This window comes from Uranotaenia lowii, chromosome 2 (assembly GCF_029784155.1).
Source record: "Uranotaenia lowii strain MFRU-FL chromosome 2, ASM2978415v1, whole genome shotgun sequence".
Lineage (NCBI taxonomy): Eukaryota > Metazoa > Arthropoda > Insecta > Diptera > Culicidae > Uranotaenia > Uranotaenia lowii.
Genome location: NC_073692.1, coordinates 25690997 through 25709792, shown reverse-complemented (window position 1 = coordinate 25709792; position 18796 = coordinate 25690997). Strand labels below are relative to the sequence as shown.

Genomic DNA, 18796 nt, shown 5'->3' with positions numbered 1-18796 from the left:
TTGTTTGTTTTGATTCCTCTTGCTTGTTGTTCAATTCGCAATCGAGAACAATAGATCAATGATTGCTGATGACAGGTGATGATGATAAACGCGGTACAAATGTTTACATCATCACTCAGTTGGGAGGGAATACTCAAATTGGGTTTGTGGTGACACAACAGTGTTGCCAGACATTCTGGGTAAGAATATCAAAGTACTCATTGAGAAATGAGTACTTTCCCGGTTAGGGAATATAAGAAGTGGAAAGTGACTAGCTATCTGTAATTAATATAGTTGTATTCTACTGACCTCACTGAATAAAGATAACTCTATTCCACCACTGAAATCTGCGTTTTCAACACTCTTTTTGGTCTTTATTATGATTTATTTCCTACTTTTCTAGTTTGTGGGTATTCTATAATTTATTTCAGCCTCAAAAAGAAAATTCCTTGGTATAATATTATTACATAAAAAGTTCCCAGTAAAAAAACGTTCAGCAAAACACTCATATATCGAACAACATAGGCGACAGTTCTATCATCGCAGAACAAACAATCATCCTGTCATTTTTTTAGGACCGCACAGATTTTCCTTATTTCCCTCAAAGACACCCACCCGCAGGGCTGAGTTACCACCACCCAATCCATCGTTTGGTTATCTTGCTGTTTGTTATCTCCCAAACCAATTTCCATCCCTCTCTGGCTAACTTTGATTTCATTGGGTTTTCGCCCGCTCGTCTGTGTTGGTGACGACTGCCTGGTGGGTTACTTTTCGCTCGTTCTCTCTCTCTTGTATTTCCGATTCGATGGGGTGAAAAATTTCTGTTGTTGTTTTCCGTGATTTTTCCAGCTGGGTAACTCTGGTGGTGCTGGTGGTAGTGAGTGACATGTGCCACCGTGTCGTCGTCCATCGTGTGGTGTGGTGCGATATGTGCTGTTGATGTCGTTCGTTGATGGGTCCTCGCTCTCTCTTCGCTTTGCTTTGCTGCCTCTTCCTCTCTACTTCGGTGTGTACAGAATGTGCTGTGATAATTGCATGGGAAGAATTTGTTAGTCTATTCTTAGCATCCGACAGACAGACAACTCGACCGAGCAGGCGACGACGACTGTGACGGAAAATTGCGAGATTCGTCGTGACACAGCAAGGACGACGCGAACGGTTTTGCGGAATCGTACCGACCGAGGTCCTTGGCGAGGCTCGGGAGAGTGTGCTCGGGTCAGTGTAGTAACTAGATTGTGGTGGGTTGTCTGGAGACTGTGCCCTGGTCTGTGATAGTTTTGTGAAACTCTGGTGAGGTATTGGCGGATTGTGCCGGCTAGAGTTTGTGGGGCCTCCTCCAGGTGGACAAGAGTGATCGATTAGCATAAATGAAGGCTCGCCAGATTTGTTGGTGGATTGTTGTTGTCGTTTCTTCGTGGTGCAACGTGGGTGAATGAACAAATTTTAAAGTTGCCCCCTTTTTCCGTTCGCCCAATTGAGATCAAAACTGGAAGAAGGAAGTGATTTAAAGGGTGAATTTTCTCGCGTAGTCACGCGAGCCGAAACGCCTTGTTTAAGGAAAAAAGTTGCAAATTGCCACTTGACCGTATCAATTGGAATCCCGTGGAATCGTCCAGAACAACTTTGGGGAATCGATTCCGGTAGACCCTTTGCCGAGCTCTAGTGCTGTAATCGGTTTGCTTTAATAGTGTGTTTTTCGGTTCGGTTTGGAATCTAATCGAGGTCACGCATAGCCATCGGCGAACCGGTCACCAGAAATTTCCCTCCGAGGAGTCAGGTTTATTTTATGGGTTTTCATTAACCCCGCGCAAGCTTCGTGATTACCAATCTTTGGCCACCTCGAAAAGCCTGTGATTTTTATTGGCCACGTGACTCAACAACACTGTAGTGGTGCCGCTAGGCGTAGTGTCGTGATCTTTCGTGCGTGATCCGAAAGCAACCAAACCCACCCCCATTCCAAAACAATCACCCTATTGGAAGAGAACGAGCAAAATGATAAATAATTCTAATTAGGATATAAATGTTTCTGGTCGTGATCCCCGGCCTTCTTGAGCGCCACCTTCGCATATCGGTGAAAAGGCTGGCTGATTCAGTGCCTCTGAGGGGAGGAAGTTGTTATAATTCTAATATAAGTAGTGCCCGGTGAACCGTCGGAACTTGATGGTCACCCCCGGGAGCTGATCCCGAACAGTCGAAAACAGTAGCAGTACCCTAGTGAAAAAGCGGCAGAAGCAGCAATTCGAGTGCTATGGTTGATATCGAATTCATGATGCCAGGTATGTGTTTTTTCTTTCGTTTTTGGGCTCCCCCCACCCAGATCGTTCGGAACAGAAACAAATCACTATAGATTGTAAAGTTAATGTCGCGAATAATGACGGACATTCGCATGGAGGAACCGATAAGCCCTCCTCGGGGGGATGTTTATGACACTTTCTTGGAGACCAGTTGTTGATTGACGACGACGACGACGACAAACTTTGAGCCTTTTCGTGAGATCGTTAAATCCGTCGGTGTGGGTCCCACTTTTTTTCGCAAATAGTGTGAGTTTCGAATTTGATTTAATTAATTATGATTAAATAGCCTTCGGCTTGGATTCGAGTTTGGAAAGTATTCTTATCAGCAGCGGCAACTTCGAGAATGGAACCACCTCACGTTTTTTTTTTACTTTGGAGGAAAACGTGTCGCGTTTATGGGTACCGGTTGGACGAATAAATCAATTTTATTTGCTGTTTATGATTTGCGGGATCATTACCGATGTTGGTGGTGCGCCGCATTTTTCAAACTCAACCCCGACGGGAGTTCGAATCTTCTAGCAAGTGGGCACCACGAACCGATCATAAACATACAAATGTCTTAATTTGGAGTTTAGTTTTTCGCCAAAACCGAACACAGAGTTTTACCTAGGACGCTTGGGTGTGAAATTATTTTGGCTACTAATATGGTATTTAGGTACTATTGCTTTCTGGTTTCACACTGCGGGACGTCGATTTGATAAGATTGCGATGCCGAAATAATAAAAATGTAAATTTAATGTTTCTGAGCCTTTCTTTTGGGGGGTTGAAAAAGTTATAAATATTTTATGTTTATTTAATTTGCAAAACCACTTCTTTACTATCGGCGACAATAAATTCTACAAATGGAGCACAATAGTGCTAGAATCATAAGGTGATAGATAACGTTGTAGGGCTTATTGAATTAAAACTTATTTTTTTTGAAATCTAGGGTAGTGAAACTCAATTTTGGGCATTGAATTCAAAATTGTGTTAGCTTTTTTCCAGGAGATTTTTGCTTTTCAAGTTTTGAGTCTTAGCTTTCTAGTGCCCAACGCCAACTTTAGGCGGGATATACTTATCATAAAATCGCATCGAATATAATTGGTTTCACAATTTTGTTTCGCTATATGATTAAACTTGTTACTGGAAACGGTTTTAAAAGAAATTGTCAAAAGTTACAACTTAGAAAAGCGGTAAGCTGTTAATGGACCAATTTAAAAAAAAAAAATATCAATTTGGTAGCCTCAGAAATCCTTAATCAGTGTGTTTTCTGATCTAAAAATGTTTCGCTGTTGGATTAAAGAGTTACCACCTTTCTAGATTGGTATTTTTTGTTGAAATATATCCTAAGTTAGAAAGGAGATATAATACATTAGACTGAGTCGATTTGGGGTCATTTCTGAATTTCTCAAACCCTGGGGTCTAAAAAGCTTCGTTTTGATGTATGATGTATGATGTAAGCTAACATCCTATGTAGCGTGGCACAGCCCGTTTGCAGCGAACTATTCGCACATAACAATTCGATCTCGATTTCCAACTCATTGCCTAAAAATGCCTTTGAGTGGACTGTTTCAAGGGAATGAATGTACAAGTAGAGTAACCTGTACTATTCTGTGGGGTAAGGATAATGGGTCTCCACCGAAAGTACAATTTATTGACAATCAATTGAAAATAAAGCCATTGTTATGTGAAATGTTCCATAGGATGTGAAGACGAACCCTCCCTCTCTCTGCGATATGTGAATGAGGGTAACTGCCCAGTGCACTCTACCCTCCACATCGTTTCGATCAGGTGTCCGGATGGACCTTCCCCACCCCCTCCAAAAATGAATATATAGGCAATAATGATAGTTATAGCAAACCTGTGCTTCCTGAAATAAAAATTGAATAATAATTAAATGTGGATATATATAATAATATATAATGGATATAAAGGATGTAAAAGGAAATAAAGAAGAGTACTAAAAAGTAGGAAAGAACTAAACTAATAGATAAATAAAACGCTGGCATATTCATTCATTCCTCATTCGTCATTAAATTTTTTTGAGTTTCCAATGTTTAATTTCATCACTGGAGGACTCCCCATCTGAGATTTCACTTTCTAAGTTTCTGTATATTTCTTCTGCTTTCTTTTTCACCTAGTCCCTGTCACTAACCATATCGTTCCACACCTGCTCTGTCTCAAATTCCAGCCTATGGAAGTCTGCTTCTAGCATCTTTTTCCAAGTCAGGCTTGGCCTACCTTCCTTCTTTTTGTTAGCTTCCATATTGAACGCCAATTGTAGCGGGTGACCTGGCTCTCTTCTTTTGATGTGTCCATAATAGCAAATTCTTCCTACCCTAACTCTTCTATTTATAGTTTTTCCATCTAACAATTTCCTGGCGTTGAATTTTAGATCTTTAGGCTTTGTACAATTCATAAAAATTTGTCGAAGGATAAACTTTTCATAATTGGCCATTGAAATCCTACTTTTCTTTACCAGGACTGACACTTTAGTTCCATATAGAAGTGACGGGGCGATCACAGTTTTATATATAAGCTTTCCTAGTTCCCAACTGGGTTTGAATTTTTTACAGAATTCTATCACTAACTTAGATACCCTCAGCGCATTTCTACATCTATCTCTGTTGGACATTTTCCTATTCAATGTGGCAGTAATGCAAACTCCTAAATATAATATTTTTGAGCATACTTTGAACTTTTTTCCATTTATTATTAACTCTTCTGGTTGTTTGGAATTATCTGGGTACCTCACCAATACTTGACTCTTATGACAATTGATGTTGAGTCCTACTTTTCCTAGTTCTAGTTCTATAGCTTCAGTTATTCTATCTAAATCAGCTTTGTTTAAGGTTATCAGCAACAAATCATCAGCAAAAGCTAAGAGAAGTGGTAATTGTAAAATGTCTAATCCCATTAGTTTTAGTTCAGGTACTTTTTCTTGTACTTTTTGCAGAACTTCTTGTATTGTTAAGTTGAACAACAGTGGAGATAGAGGGCAGCCCTGTTTTATACCAATTCCTCTCTTAACTTCTTCCGAAAGCTGATTTTCCCATCTAATTCTCGTCATTTCATTTCTGATGGCAGCTAGAACTCTGTCAGTCAGACGAGATGGTACATTCAAACTGATTAAAACATTTCCTAGGCATTTTAAATCAACATTATCGAAAGCTTTTCTAATATCTAGAGCCAAAACATAAAGATCCTGTCCTGCATTCCAATATTCCTCCATCACTCGTCTAGCTACAAAGATATGGTCTTCTGTAGATCGGTTATTTGTAAAAGCTGCCTGATGTAATCCTACTTCCTCTGTAAAAGACCTAATCTTCCTATCTAACCATCTTGCATAGACTTTATATACCACATTACATAATGATATCCTCCTGAAATCATCTGGTTCTTTAGCTCCAGTTTTTTTTGGAATTGGTACTTGGACTGTTTTGCTCCACTCTGTGGGAATTTCATTTAAAATGTAGGCATCCTTAATCAATTCTGCTAACAGTTTTATAGTTTCCTCGTTCGCGTATTTTAAAAATTCTGTATGAACTTTATCTGAGCCAGCCGATTTGCCATTACATAAGTTTCTTATTATATTGCTGATTTCTTCAAAAGTAGGTGGATTTGGAAGAGGAGTATAGTCATGTTCATGGCATAATTCAACACCTGCCCCTTGACATAGAGCTAAAATATTCTCCCAAGTTTTAGAGCTTATATTTGCAATTTTTCTTTTCTTCTTTGCCACAAATTCTTTAAGGTAATTATACGTTTTTTTCGTACGAACTCCTGCATCAAAATCGTTCAAATTCTTGAAAAATATCATAGCCTCTTTTTCTTTGTGTTTTTTAACCGCTTCATAGAATTAAATTTTTTTATTAGATAAATTATACTTGAGATTTTGCATGTCTGGGTGCTTTTTAGTCAATTCCAAAGCTTTTTTGAGACGTGTTAAGGCCCTTTTTCTATTAGGCGTACTTGGACTTCTTGAAACTGAAATTGTTTCCTTTGCTGCCTTTTTGATGTTTTTTGCGAATGAGTTGTATCTAGTAGGGTCTAAAAAGCTTCGTTTTGTTCCAAAACTCATCCATGATTCTTTGCAAAATTCTTAGGTAACGTTTACATAAGAAAACGTGTGTTTCTTGTGGAACCGAGCGTTGATGGTTTTTGTGCCAATTTATAAGTTTCCTTAAGGCTAAAAACTTTGTTGTAGGCCGCTTCTTTTTATCTTATTAGGCAAAAAATTATTAGCTGTTTAACAGAAGTATGATACATAAACCTCGGCGGGGTTGGAAAAGTACGACAACAAATCGAAAAATATGCACAATATTTACTTTTTATAAGTTTACTAACTCGATTATTTGTGGGCCAATTAAAAACCTACATAAACATATAGCTGTGGGTCAGTGTTAATATGTATCAAAAATAAGGAAAAAATGATTGAACTCAATAATCGAAAAAGTACGTATTGAAAGTCATAAAATGTAATTTTGGGAAAAAAATTCAAAAATTTTTTCTCATCCATACAGTTTTTCGTAGAACAAAAAGTTGTTAGTAATCATAAAACTAAGCTTCTGTGAAATTTTCTCCGGAAAAAAAATTTAGTTCTAGAGGGTTCACTGATATCCTACATTTCTTGTTTGTTCCCAATTGCCTAATACTTTAATTCCATTTCGTCTACAAATTTAACGTTGGACAAATTGATTGTTTTCAAAGTAACCTAGCTGTTCGGGCTCGGCCGATGGGGGGTTCGGAATTCGAGGGTTTTCTTCCCGTCTCTAAGTCGACGGCATCCACTAGCAGCAGGAATCCGGGTAAGTCGCCTACACTTAACACACAGCAGCTGATTCACCCGATGGGGGAAGAATTTTGTTTGCACTTCGGTGTACTTTGTATGGGTATCACGGTGCAACTTGATGCAACTATTTTGCCACCACTTAACTAGACCCGATTTCGGATAAACTTGAGATAAGTCGCTTGGTTGGACTTTAGATAAGTACTTTATTGGAACGAAGTGAAAGATCCGTGCGTTCGATTCAATGTTATTTTCTATTCTAACAACTAAAATGGCTTACATTCTATTGTGTGAGTCTCTCTCGGCGAAAGTTCTTATGTTGCGAGAGAGTACATATTAATGCTAGGGTACGTGTACAGAAAGTGGTGTTTGCGAGCAAATGGATTAAAGTGTCAAGTGAACATAAAACTAGACACATATTACAAACAAAAACTTAGATGCTATTTCCTGATCGGTACAGTACCGATCATTCCGGCCACCTTGAAACTGCTGTTTCAACCAATTTCGGACCAATTGATTGCGGGCTCCTCAGTCGGTTGGACCATGCGACACGGTTGGGCCAGGGTACACGGTTGGACCAAGAGACACGATTGGACCCGACATGAACCATCTTTGCGTCGGAAAGGCAGCTGTTCACTACTTCGGCTGGATTCGAAGGCACAACTGGCACGTCGCACATCGAGGAACCTGCTTCGTCTCAACTTAGGCACTGGTGCAGAATCTGTGGACGACAAAAGAGACCCGGTAGAACGAACGGCGTAGAGTAAGGTTAGAGGAACGCTAATCACCTGTTAGCGCCCCTTTAGCGCGTTGAGCAACGTTCGGTGTGCTCTACCGGTCTTAGAAGATTCGGCTTCTGACGTGGCTTGGTGCATGGCGATGAATGCTCGGTGACGATATAGCAATAATGTAGGAAAGGATCTGTAATCGACAAAGAACCGGTAGATCGAACAAGAAAATGTGACAATTTGGAACGCTAATCACCTATTAGCGCTCGACATGCGCAGTGAGTCACATTCGGCGTGCTCTGCCGGTCTTTGTAGATTGATCTCGATGAAAATACCGCAAATGGGTGAAATTAGTAGAACATGGATCTGTAAGCAACAAAGACCCGGTAGATCGAACGGTTGGAGTAAAGTTATAGGAACGCTAATCACCTTTTAGCGCTCTATAAGCGCGTTGAGCACGTTCGGCGTGCTCTACCGGTCTTTGTAGCTTGTACTAGTTGTCGGGGGTTGTCACGTTGACCTGTTGACTGCTGGCGGTGAATAAGATGACAATCTCGCTTGGCTGACTGAATGACTCCATCTCGACCTTGATGAAGTCTTGTAGAGCGATCGAGTGGCCGTGAGGTGGCGGAACAGGGCCAGTTTTCCAATAACGACGATTGCCATGCAGGGTTTTCGGGGAAGTTGGAGGAATGTAGATACCTGGACAGTTCACTAGCTGTGATGTGCACTTCCGGAACGCGTCTCCTACTGAGCCCATCAGTATCCTTCTGGATAGCAGTTAACCGATTAGCAGCAATAGTTCTCCAACGATGTCGTGGCGGCTTTGGTATGCGGAATTCCGTTGGCAGGACAGGTGCGCATAACCCCAGACAGGTAACTGACGGCTGCTTGGCTAAAGGGACAAAGTAGCAGCAGGATTCACAGGCAGCGTCTTCTCCTTTGTCGTTGACCTTAGCGGCGCTTGAAGGCGTGTTGGACAGCTGACTGTGTTGAGCGACGGAACCGACGAGCAGCGTATCGTTGAGCGCGTATCTTGAATTGGGCTCACAGGATGCGTCGAATACCACGCGTTCATTGGTGGTTTTGCTGGCTTCCTTGAGCACCGGGTGATGTGGCAGATAGCAGTGTGGTTTGTCGTCAACAGAATCGATGCGGTGCCTTTTTCCGGGCTGAGCGTGACTTCCAGGGATTTTGTGGTGTGCATTTCTGGTGGAGTTACGTTGTGTGGCCTTCGTGTTCGAATCTCCAAGGGTGGTTTTAGGATTATTGGGCCGGGAATGGCGGGCGACGGATCCTTTTTCGTGGATTTGAGTGGTGGAGGGTTCAGCTTCCGTTCTCAGGCTCCCATCGGCGGTTTCCATTGGCCGGAACTCCCCAGGGATCGTTTCTCGGGTTTGATCAACGGTGGAGAGGAAGCACGCTCGCGGTGCGGTGGTGGAGCTGGAATCCACTTTGCCAGAAACTGTCCAGCCAAAGAGGGTGTCCACCAAAAACGGAGAATTATCACCAAGAGAGTGGCGTACGCCTGTGTGGAACTCGTGGTAACATTCTCCACCGATGATTATGTCGATTGTTGCTGGAACGTGGAACTGAGGATCCGCCAATGGAACCTTTGGCATTTTCCAGGCAGTTGTATCGATCGGGGATGTGGGAAGATGGGAGGTTGGCTTCTTCATGACGAGGAAATCGAGTGTGGTGGAGAAGTCGCTGTTCCTGGATATGATCTTGGCAGCTAACTTGTGCTTGATACGCTTGACTGACTCTCCAATTCCGGCAACTGCGATGTCCACGGGACTTTGACGGGTGGCGAGCTCGTTCGCCAGCTTCTTGGTGATGAAATTTGACATCGCTGCAGAATCAAGTAGAGCTCGTGCTTGGATCTTTCTGCCGTATCGGTCGACTACTAACAGCGAGACTGTCTCCAAGAGAACGGTTGAATCAGAATGCACGGAAAGATTTACTGTTGGGGGGCTAAGCAATCTACTGGGGCCTGGATTCGCTTGTACGGGATGTGGTTCCTCAGTAGAGAGTTGCTCTAGATGTGATATTTGGTGGTCGTGCAACATGGTGTGGTGTTTTGCTTGACAAATCCTGCACAGAAACTTAGATTTGCAGGATGTTGCCCGGTGGTTTGCGCGAAAGCAATTCCAGCAAAGACTGTGCTGTGTCACAAACTCTCGCCGTTGGGAGCTTGATAGGTTCGAAAATGCTGGACATTGGTGAAGCGGATGTGTTCTCAAACAACAGTGGCATGGCGAAGTACTGGATTGAGTTTCGGACGTAGCTGTGTTCACGACAGATCGGATGGGAACTGGTTTCTTCGTGATTTGTCCGGCCACCTTGAAAACGGTGGGCACTGAGGAACGATGCTGGAGATCGCTGTCCACGGATTTCAACATCCGGACCTGGTGGATGAGAAACTCGATGAGCTCGTCGTATTTCACCTCGTCCTTCTGTCGAGTATCTTGCTCCCATGCACGAATCGTCGCCGAATCCAACTTGTTTGACAGGATGAAGATGAGCGGAGTGTCCCAATGCTCGATCGGTTCGCCTAACTTCCCCAGAGCCTTAACGTGTCGCTGGAAATCATCAACCAGTGTGTTGAGGTCTTGGGCTGACTCATACTGGATCGGTGGAAGGTTGTACAGGCCTCGAAACAGCTCCTTTCTGAGGAATCGCTTGTTATCGTAACGCTTCTTAAGCGCGTCCCACGTCGACGAATAATTATCGGCTTGGATATCCACAGACTCGAACGGTTTTCTTGCCTCTCCTTCCAACGACTGCAACAGATACTGCAGCTTGTTGACGATCGGTATGTCCTCGTTGCAGTGGATCATCGAGAGAAAGTTATCACGGAATGAGATCCAGCGCGATTCATCTCCACTAAACTTCGGCAAATCGATTTTTGGCAGACGATGATGAAAGCTGGAAGACATGCTATGAGAAGCCGATGCGTGGATGATCGTCGAACTCAACGGATGCTCCCTACTCTCCAGTTTGGACAGCAAAAAACCCTTCGCCCTGCAGAATCGATCCTCAAAATCAGCACGGAATTCCAGGTGTGTTTCAAACCGTTCTTCGCTGTCACCCATCTCGATGTCGTTCTGCACGTTCAAGAAGAGTTCGTTGCACTTGTTGAGCGCCTCCAAACGTACCGCAACCTGGCAACAATCCCGTTCATAGGTGAAATCCGCTACGAACTTCTCCACCACATCTCGTTCAGCACACGCTCGTCGTCTCGTCAGAAGGTCCGCTGCTAACTTTTTCTCCGCCTTGCTAGCCATCACTCAACACCACTCAAATCACACTTAAAAACACCAAAACGACCGTAAATGCCACCAATGATTGACTTTTCGGATGTGTTTTATAAATAAAAATCGCCAAAATATTTTTATTTAGTGTATGTTGCTATCCTTTTGAGCGGTACTGTAGTCAGCAACTTGTATTTACGTAACCCAGCAATGTTACAATCGCCACAAAATAAACAGGCAAAGGGATTTTGATTTTTTCCAAAAATCCAATTTTTTAAGTGACGCTATACTTTTGTACGATACTGTTGTCTAGCCACTTGCCTCTATGGGTCTCGCTATAATGCTTCACAGTGTCTCAGTGACCACTGGAAGTGAATTCCAATTTTTCCAAAAACTTTCAAATTTGTAAGTGCCGATATAATTTTGACCGACACTGTAAAGTGCACCACCCTAAATGCACTTGCAATTCGCCGTAGAACTGACTTTTAGTCACAAAATGCAATTTCGTAAAAAAAAGTTATTTAATTTTTACTTGTTTCTAAACTTTTGCACTGTACTGTGTTGTAAAACTTTTGTACTGAAGTGTAATTCGCAGTTTGTTTTGATCCACAATCAATCATCAAATTCTATTGTAAGTGCCGTATCGAACAATTTGTATAGTGATATCGGTGCGATTTTCGCTGGCCAAGTGAATAATTAGGCCGTAATAGTTTGTCCACGGTGAGAAAATCACAAGTTGGCCTACCTTGGGTGTGGATTTGCTACAAACCACAACTGCTAGGGCGCTCGGAAGATGGCGATTGATGATCTCCTCTGCTGGTCCAGATGAGCTTCCTGTCCTCGAATCCGGCTTCGAAGGACCAAATGTTCGGGCTCGGCCGATGGGGGGTTCGGAATTCGAGGGTTTTCTTCCCGTCTCTAAGTCGACGGCATCCACTAGCAGCAGGAATCCGGGTAAGTCGCCTACACTTAACACACAGCAGCTGATTCACCCGATGGGGGAAGAATTTTGTTTGCACTTCGGTGTACTTTGTATGGGTATCACGGTGCAACTTGATGCAACTATTTTGCCACCACTTAACTAGACCCGATTTCGGATAAACTTGAGATAAGTCGCTTGGTTGGACTTTAGATAAGTACTTTATTGGAACGAAGTGAAAGATCCGTGCGTTCGATTCAATGTTATTTTCTATTCTAACAACTAAAATGGCTTACATTCTATTGTGTGAGTCTCTCTCGGCGAAAGTTCTTATGTTGCGAGAGAGTACATATTAATGCTAGGGTACGTGTACAGAAAGTGGTGTTTGCGAGCAAATGGATTAAAGTGTCAAGTGAACATAAAACTAGACACATATTACAAACAAAAACTTAGATGCTATTTCCTGATCGGTACAGTACCGATCACTAGCAATAACCTAGATAAATTGAGGTCCTCAGAGCCAAAGGGATGTAAGTGACAAAATGATCGATTTTGAGTTAATTATGCCAAACAATTTTTCATATAACAAACTATATTTGATGATTTTTCGGATTTTCAGAATTTTATTTACATACATTTACATTAAAAAAAAACGAGTTCAAGGAATTTTTTTTGGACAAAATTTAATCCGTTGATTTTGCTCAAAAATGATTGAATGTCCTCTTTGTATATGTTTTCAAAAAGGTTTTTTGAATAATTGTTTAAGGGTTTATTGGTTTCTGAAATTAAATTTTTTTACACAATCCAGTCTTCGATAATTATTGTAAAATATGTAAGTTTGACACAAGCATTTGTATTGTGGCAACAAAATTCACATTTTTCGAGTAATTTTTGAGCTCATTTTGACCAATATGGGAGCGCTGATTCAAATTACCTCAGCAGAATTTGACGTCTTTGCGATAGCTAATTGTAACCAAAGTGAGGTATCAAAACCAGAGAGAAAGGATTTTTTGGCTATTGAATTTGTTTGTTTTCTAGAAATCGTACCTGAGGCTAACATGTTAGAATATTTTAGAGTACGATTAATAAGACAGAAAAATAAAACTAGGCATCATTAAAGTATTTTAATTGTAATAAAATAGCAAAATGACTCCAGAATGATAGCAAATTCTGGTGCTCGAAAGTGGTGAAATTCTGAATAACAAAAATCTTACTATCATGCCATGTTAGCAAAGTTCGTTACAAGTTTGCTTCAATAAAAGTGCAACAAAACCAAAAATTGATTTTGATAAAAACAATGATTGATGGATTTTTATTTACATCCGCTGTTGCTTTCGAGGAAACTTGGGAAAACAATTAAAATTCCATTTAAGAAATTTGTGCTTATAAAAAATAATCCAAATTTTCAGAAAATTGGAACAAATCGAAGAAAAGTTGGCATGCAATAAAATTACATACAATATACATTAAACAAATTTGAAAAATCGTTTATTTTAGATAAAAAAATCTCGAATGCAATAGTGACAAACTCCAATTTTCTACAGTTGGAAAGAGCGAATTCCATTCTTTGAATTTTCGGAGAAGTCACCAAAATTTTCAAAAAATTAACTCAAACGGAAATTTTGGGAAAATCGAAGGGAGGAGGAGTGGCGTATAGGAGAAGAGTTTTATAATAGCCTGAGCCTGATTGGACTTTTATTACCTTATTTTTTTCTTAGTTTTCCTTTTTTTGCTGTTGATAATTTTTTGCTGAATTTCAGTTTTTTTGCTATTGCAGAAAGATGATTTCTTACCTTATGTAGATATGAAAAATATTCCATTGAAACTAAATATTAAACATGAAATGAAAAAAAAAACAAAACAAAACAAATGTCAGGTTTTTTTTAGCAAAAACATGGCTCTAGACTGAGGATACCATACGTAATCTTTAAAGAGTACATGTAAAAAGTGTCACACATCAAATTGCATCTCTTTGCAAACGCTGTAGAAAATCTCCCATTGCGTATTTTTGCTTGAAAATGTGCATAGAGATAGCAGAAAGTGTATTGTTTACAATGTATTTTTTATATTTTCTGAATTTTAAAAGTTTGAAAAACTAGAGACTTCAGAAACTTCAGAAAAATACTCAACTTGATGATTGATGGCTTGATGGCTAATGATATACTAATACCAAAATATAATTTTTCATCATTCAGTCCTTGTAACTAGTATTTTCAAGTGATTTCAGCAAAGTTATGATTGAAAATTATTATTTCCAAAAAAAAAACGGTTTACAGTTTTTGCTACATCTCCAAACTTCTGGACCGTTTTTCATCAATAGTACCATTTTGGAATTGTCTTAATAACTGTACAAATTCGTGGCATCAGAAACTTAAGATATAAACACAAAATGGTCTGATAATGTTGTTGCTTTTCAGCAAAATCCCGATGCATCGAAAATATAACTTTATCAGTTGGTTTTCCATTTTTCGGTCAGATAAATGTTTAAACTAAGCTGTAGGACAAACAACTGCACCGCACCATTTCGATCTATTTTCATTCGTTCTACTTTTCAAAGGATGTCCTGAAGAGATATGAGATTGATATTGAAAAATACTGAGCTGTTTTGAAGCAGAGAATCTGTGAGCATCTCAAAAATCTAGCGTAACATTTCAAAAGGACGAAACTGCCAAATGTAAACAAATCGAGTTAACGGTCATTCCGGATGCACCCGGTTGCACTTTACCTATCAAACGCGATTTCATCTTAAAATAACTTAAAACTTTCAAAAAATTTATAAAATTCAATTGGGCGAAACTTCCTGTTGATGCATTTCCGTTGGAACGTGAAGTTACGCCTATTTAAAATGGAGTGAATTTTTCTATTCGTGTAGAGCCAAAAGGCGTAACTGAGTTGACCGTGTGTGACAAAACGGCCTAATTAGTTTTTGCGTGTAGGATGAATGGGCGTAACTTCAAAACCAAAACTAAAACGGCCGATCAATTGTGCGAAACTTGCAGGCGTAACTGAAATCGAAAACAATAATAGGGCGAAACTCGAAAATCTCTGAAATTACGCGAAAAAAGTTAAAGTTCTTGATAACCATCGAACAATAAGTAAATATAATGCACATTTTTTGATTTTGTTGAACAAAAAGTGGTCGATTTTATAAATAGGATTTGAATAGGTGTTCCGAATTTTCAAACGCGTTTTTCTCGTTTCGAGCTAACTGCTACTTTCGCCCTTTTTAAATGTTGCGCTAGAAATGTCAATTTCGAGCAATTTTCTTTAAGAACCTGGCAAAATCCGGACATTTCATTTCTAAATTGACGACCAAAAATCCGGGCAATATACGTAAATTTTTTCTCAAACCCCAGAAATTACTAAACAAAAATCAAGATAAGAAAATTGAAAAAAAACCGTGCAATCTGGCAACCTTAGTTTAGGAGAAGGTGCTTCTCGAAGTTGCACAAAATCATTTGAGTATAATTGGGCCCAATATTGAACTAGAAAACAGTAAATATACCAAAAGTTCACAAATGATTTGAAGTTTATCGTCTGAAAGTTTGAACAAAATCGGTCAATAAGGACATTTATACAGCGAATTTTCTGTGATGTAATTTGACGTGGAACACCCTTTACTCTTTTTCGATCGAGAAATAGTGGAGATGAGATGAAGAATTTACAGATACAAAATAAGAGTTATCAAACACAAATAAAACAAATATGTGGCAATATTGATATAGAAGCTTGAAAGTGCAAACAAAACCACAAACCAGTTATTAGTCTAATTTTGTGAGAGACGAACATATTAAAGCGAGGTTGTGAATTATGACTAAGATTAATCGTCACTTCATGACAGGGCGTACTCTTTTGTAAAGTTCGCAATTCGCTGCCTGCTTTCGATTATAAATTTAGTAAAACAAGTCATTTAACTCAGTTGTTTAGGCGATAAATTAAAGTCTTCTTAGCTGATTGCAGCAGATTTTCAAATAAACATCGAAACCGATTTCACCACCAGAAATATTCAATGGCAGTCTGCAGGCTTTATCGTAATCATAAATTTTAAACAATATAGAAATGTTGTTCGGTCCTTGGGAATTACCAAAAATATAACTCGTTTATTTTGACCATTTTTAGAACAGCCCTTAATCAAATAATAATTATTTGTCAGCTATAAAAACTTCAACGAATTTTGAGCATGAACCTATAAGAATGTTCCACAACAAAACATAACCTAATTTAATAATTGGTAAATGCAATACAGGTGATTTTGAGCATTAAAAAAGATTCATTGAAAATCTATCTATAAGAATGTAAAATTTGAACCTTCGCACTGGTCTGTATATTGATGAAAAAAAATTGTTTTTTTTTTGGTTTGTCAGCATAACAATAAATACAACTATTGCATTTTCTAAAGTTTTTTAATCTTTCAGTTATTCTCTTTTAGATAAATTCTACTGGATTACATTTAGTCTTGGTAAAATCCACGAGGTACCCTCCGGATAATACAGTCCCTCACTTTTCGTTAAAAATTTTCAAGGAAATGTTAAAAAAAATCAAATTGTGAACTGAAAAATTAAAATGACTTACGAACATTTTAAACGAAAATTCAAAATTATTTATCACGTAGGTAAATCCCATCCCAACAGCAGACTGGGCGATTACTTTAGTAAAACTTGTTATGAATCGAAATATTCCATTCGAAACTTTATTTTCAAGGATAAATTTTCTCCAAGGTACATTTCTTTCTGAAACAAAAAACTCACTGTAGATTTAGTAGACAACTTCTAGAAGGTATTTGATGAGCATTTTTATTGAATCAGCGATTGAAATTGTTGCCTATAAATATTTTGACAGAACATGCCACCTGAAGATTTAAGCATGAACTTTTAAAAATAAAAAAGGTTAACTTTAGCTCGAGTCGACACCGATGCCTTAATCGATAGCAAACAATAACCAATCTGAGCTATCAATGGCAAAATTATAGCATTATTTGGGGTTTTTTTCCCCCGATGCAAAAATGAGGTTCCATCAAAGTAGTAAAATGTTGAAATAAATTATACCAAACCAATACCTAAGTGAAGCATTAATAGCAAAATGATGGCACGATCAGGTGTTGATTTTCCAAAAACAGCAAAATCAGGCATCATAAAAGTTTCAGGTCAGAAAAATGAAAAAAAAAGGTAGCATAAATATAGGTATTAAATATTATTTTACTGCGAAAAAAATCAGGGCTATTAAAGTGTTTGAATTGCAATCGAACTGAGAGCAAATAAGGACAACTTTTGCTATCATGTCGTTTGAGCAAAATTCAGTATCATTGCCAGAGTAAAAGTGGTAAAATGACAGAATTTGGGTCCCATTTTGTTTTTGAGGTAGCACAGTTTTTTTGATGAATTCGAAATTTTAGTGTCACTGAACGTATTTGATACCTCCTTAAGCCTGACAGATTCAAGAAATGTTGGAAGCATAACGAAAATATCGTTTCAATGTGCTCTCAAAATTTGTTTTAAATCGGTGGTTAAACGAGCAAATGTTGTAGAAGTCTTGTGTCTTGTGTGTCTTTCTTCCCAAATCTGTTGGCGTCAATCTATTTCTTGGGTACATATGATTGAGCTGTAAGTTTTGTTTATTAGAATATCATTAAGTTTTCGTCATATTCAAGAGATTACTTACAAGACAAGGCACTTGAACAAGTTTTGTTTGCTCCGATCCAATGGTATCATGCATAGCTAAACGTCCTTCACATTCCCAAGCTTTCTTTTTTACCGAGATACAAGTCGTTTGCCTCCAGCCAGTTTTAGATCACGTTGATCCTCGATTTGTAGCATCAGATAGCAAACCCTTTTTAACCTGAGACAAAATCCCCGGAATGAAAACTCGATCCAAAGTGGATTCACACGTTTCGCGTAAACTGGAGCGTTCTTGCCTCATTTCACAAACTCATTCATAAAGTTGGACAAAAATTCCATTCATGAAATCCGAGATGTTCTCCATCAGCAGGCAGGCGGAGGCAGGATGATTCAATCGCGGAGATAAATCACACAATCGGAAGTCGTTGCCCATTGTCTGTGGTGCTGCTGGTCTTGCGGGGTATTAAACGAAATATTTGAAGGAAAAAAATCCCTAAAAATGGTACCATCTTCATCTGCGTGGACATTAGCTGGTCTCACTTCGGGACCAGGACTTCCTCTTTTCGGTTTCTTAAGGCGAAAAAAAGATCCCGATCGAGGAAGCAGGTTCCAAACTTCGAGATCCTGAAATCGGAGCAAGTTCGGTCTCATCCGATGGTTTTCCTTTGTTCTTGGGTGTGTGTTGATTTTTTTTGTCTTTCTTAAAACCTATCTGAGGGGCCATTCAAAGGTACAATAAAACGATCATCTATGGATGGTTTTATTTGCTTGGAGGAAAGGTATTTTTAAGCAGGAGGAAGAAGAGCCCGCAAAAGGAAACGATGCGGCTCACTGATACTGAATGATAATTTGGCAGTCGGTTTCCGACGAGCGATGGTTGTTTCCTTTTATTCCCTTCGGCAACGATGCAATCAATGATGACAAACAAACTTGAGTTGAGCTGCACCGGAAAGTGCTGTTTTTGGCGTAAAGTTGTTAAAATGAGCCATGATAGTTGGCCTAAATCTTAAACTTAATAGCAGAACAATAAAGCCATAATCTGTTTGGTTTTGTTGGTTTACCGATGTGTTTCTGCCTTGAAACGATTTGGACCTCCAGAGAGGAAGATTTGTTATTGGTATCGGCCGATGAAGAGCGATATCTGTTAGCTACGAAAATACCGATTTTTTTTTTTTTGAATCAGACATTATTAATCAAATGTCATTTGAAACTGACAAGTTGAAGTTGATCTGTAAGTAA

At 39.4% G+C, this 18796-nt stretch overlaps 2 protein-coding genes across 4 annotated transcripts in view; one reads left to right on the top strand and one right to left on the bottom strand.

Moving 5' to 3' along the window:
- LOC129745562 (transcription factor hamlet) overlaps positions 1–18796 on the top strand; it is a 339108-nt gene that overhangs the window by 213686 nt on the left and 106626 nt on the right. The window contains exon 1 of one of the 3 annotated variants that reach the window (XM_055738701.1): positions 1019–2255. The exons of the other annotated variants lie outside the window; for them this stretch is intronic. Within the exon in view, the coding sequence (XP_055594676.1) occupies positions 2228–2255 (28 nt within the window). The 5' untranslated portion in view covers positions 1019–2227. Of the gene's footprint in view, positions 1–1018; positions 2256–18796 lie in introns of those variants that run through there. 3 annotated transcript variants of the gene reach the window in all.
- On the bottom strand, positions 7351–11185 carry LOC129745563 (uncharacterized). The gene is made up of 2 exons (XM_055738703.1): positions 7830–11185; positions 7351–7762 (listed from the first exon to the last, which is right to left on the bottom strand). Exon 1 carries the CDS (start codon positions 11054–11056, stop codon positions 8210–8212), a length of 2847 nt encoding a protein of 948 aa, XP_055594678.1. The 5' UTR covers positions 11057–11185; the 3' UTR covers positions 7351–7762; positions 7830–8209.

Bases quoted from the DNA above. Each gene is read 5' to 3' on its own strand.
- LOC129745563 (XM_055738703.1), bottom strand. From the start codon at position 11,056: ATGGCTAGCAAGGCGGAGAAAAAGTTAGCAGCGGACCTTCTGACGAGA.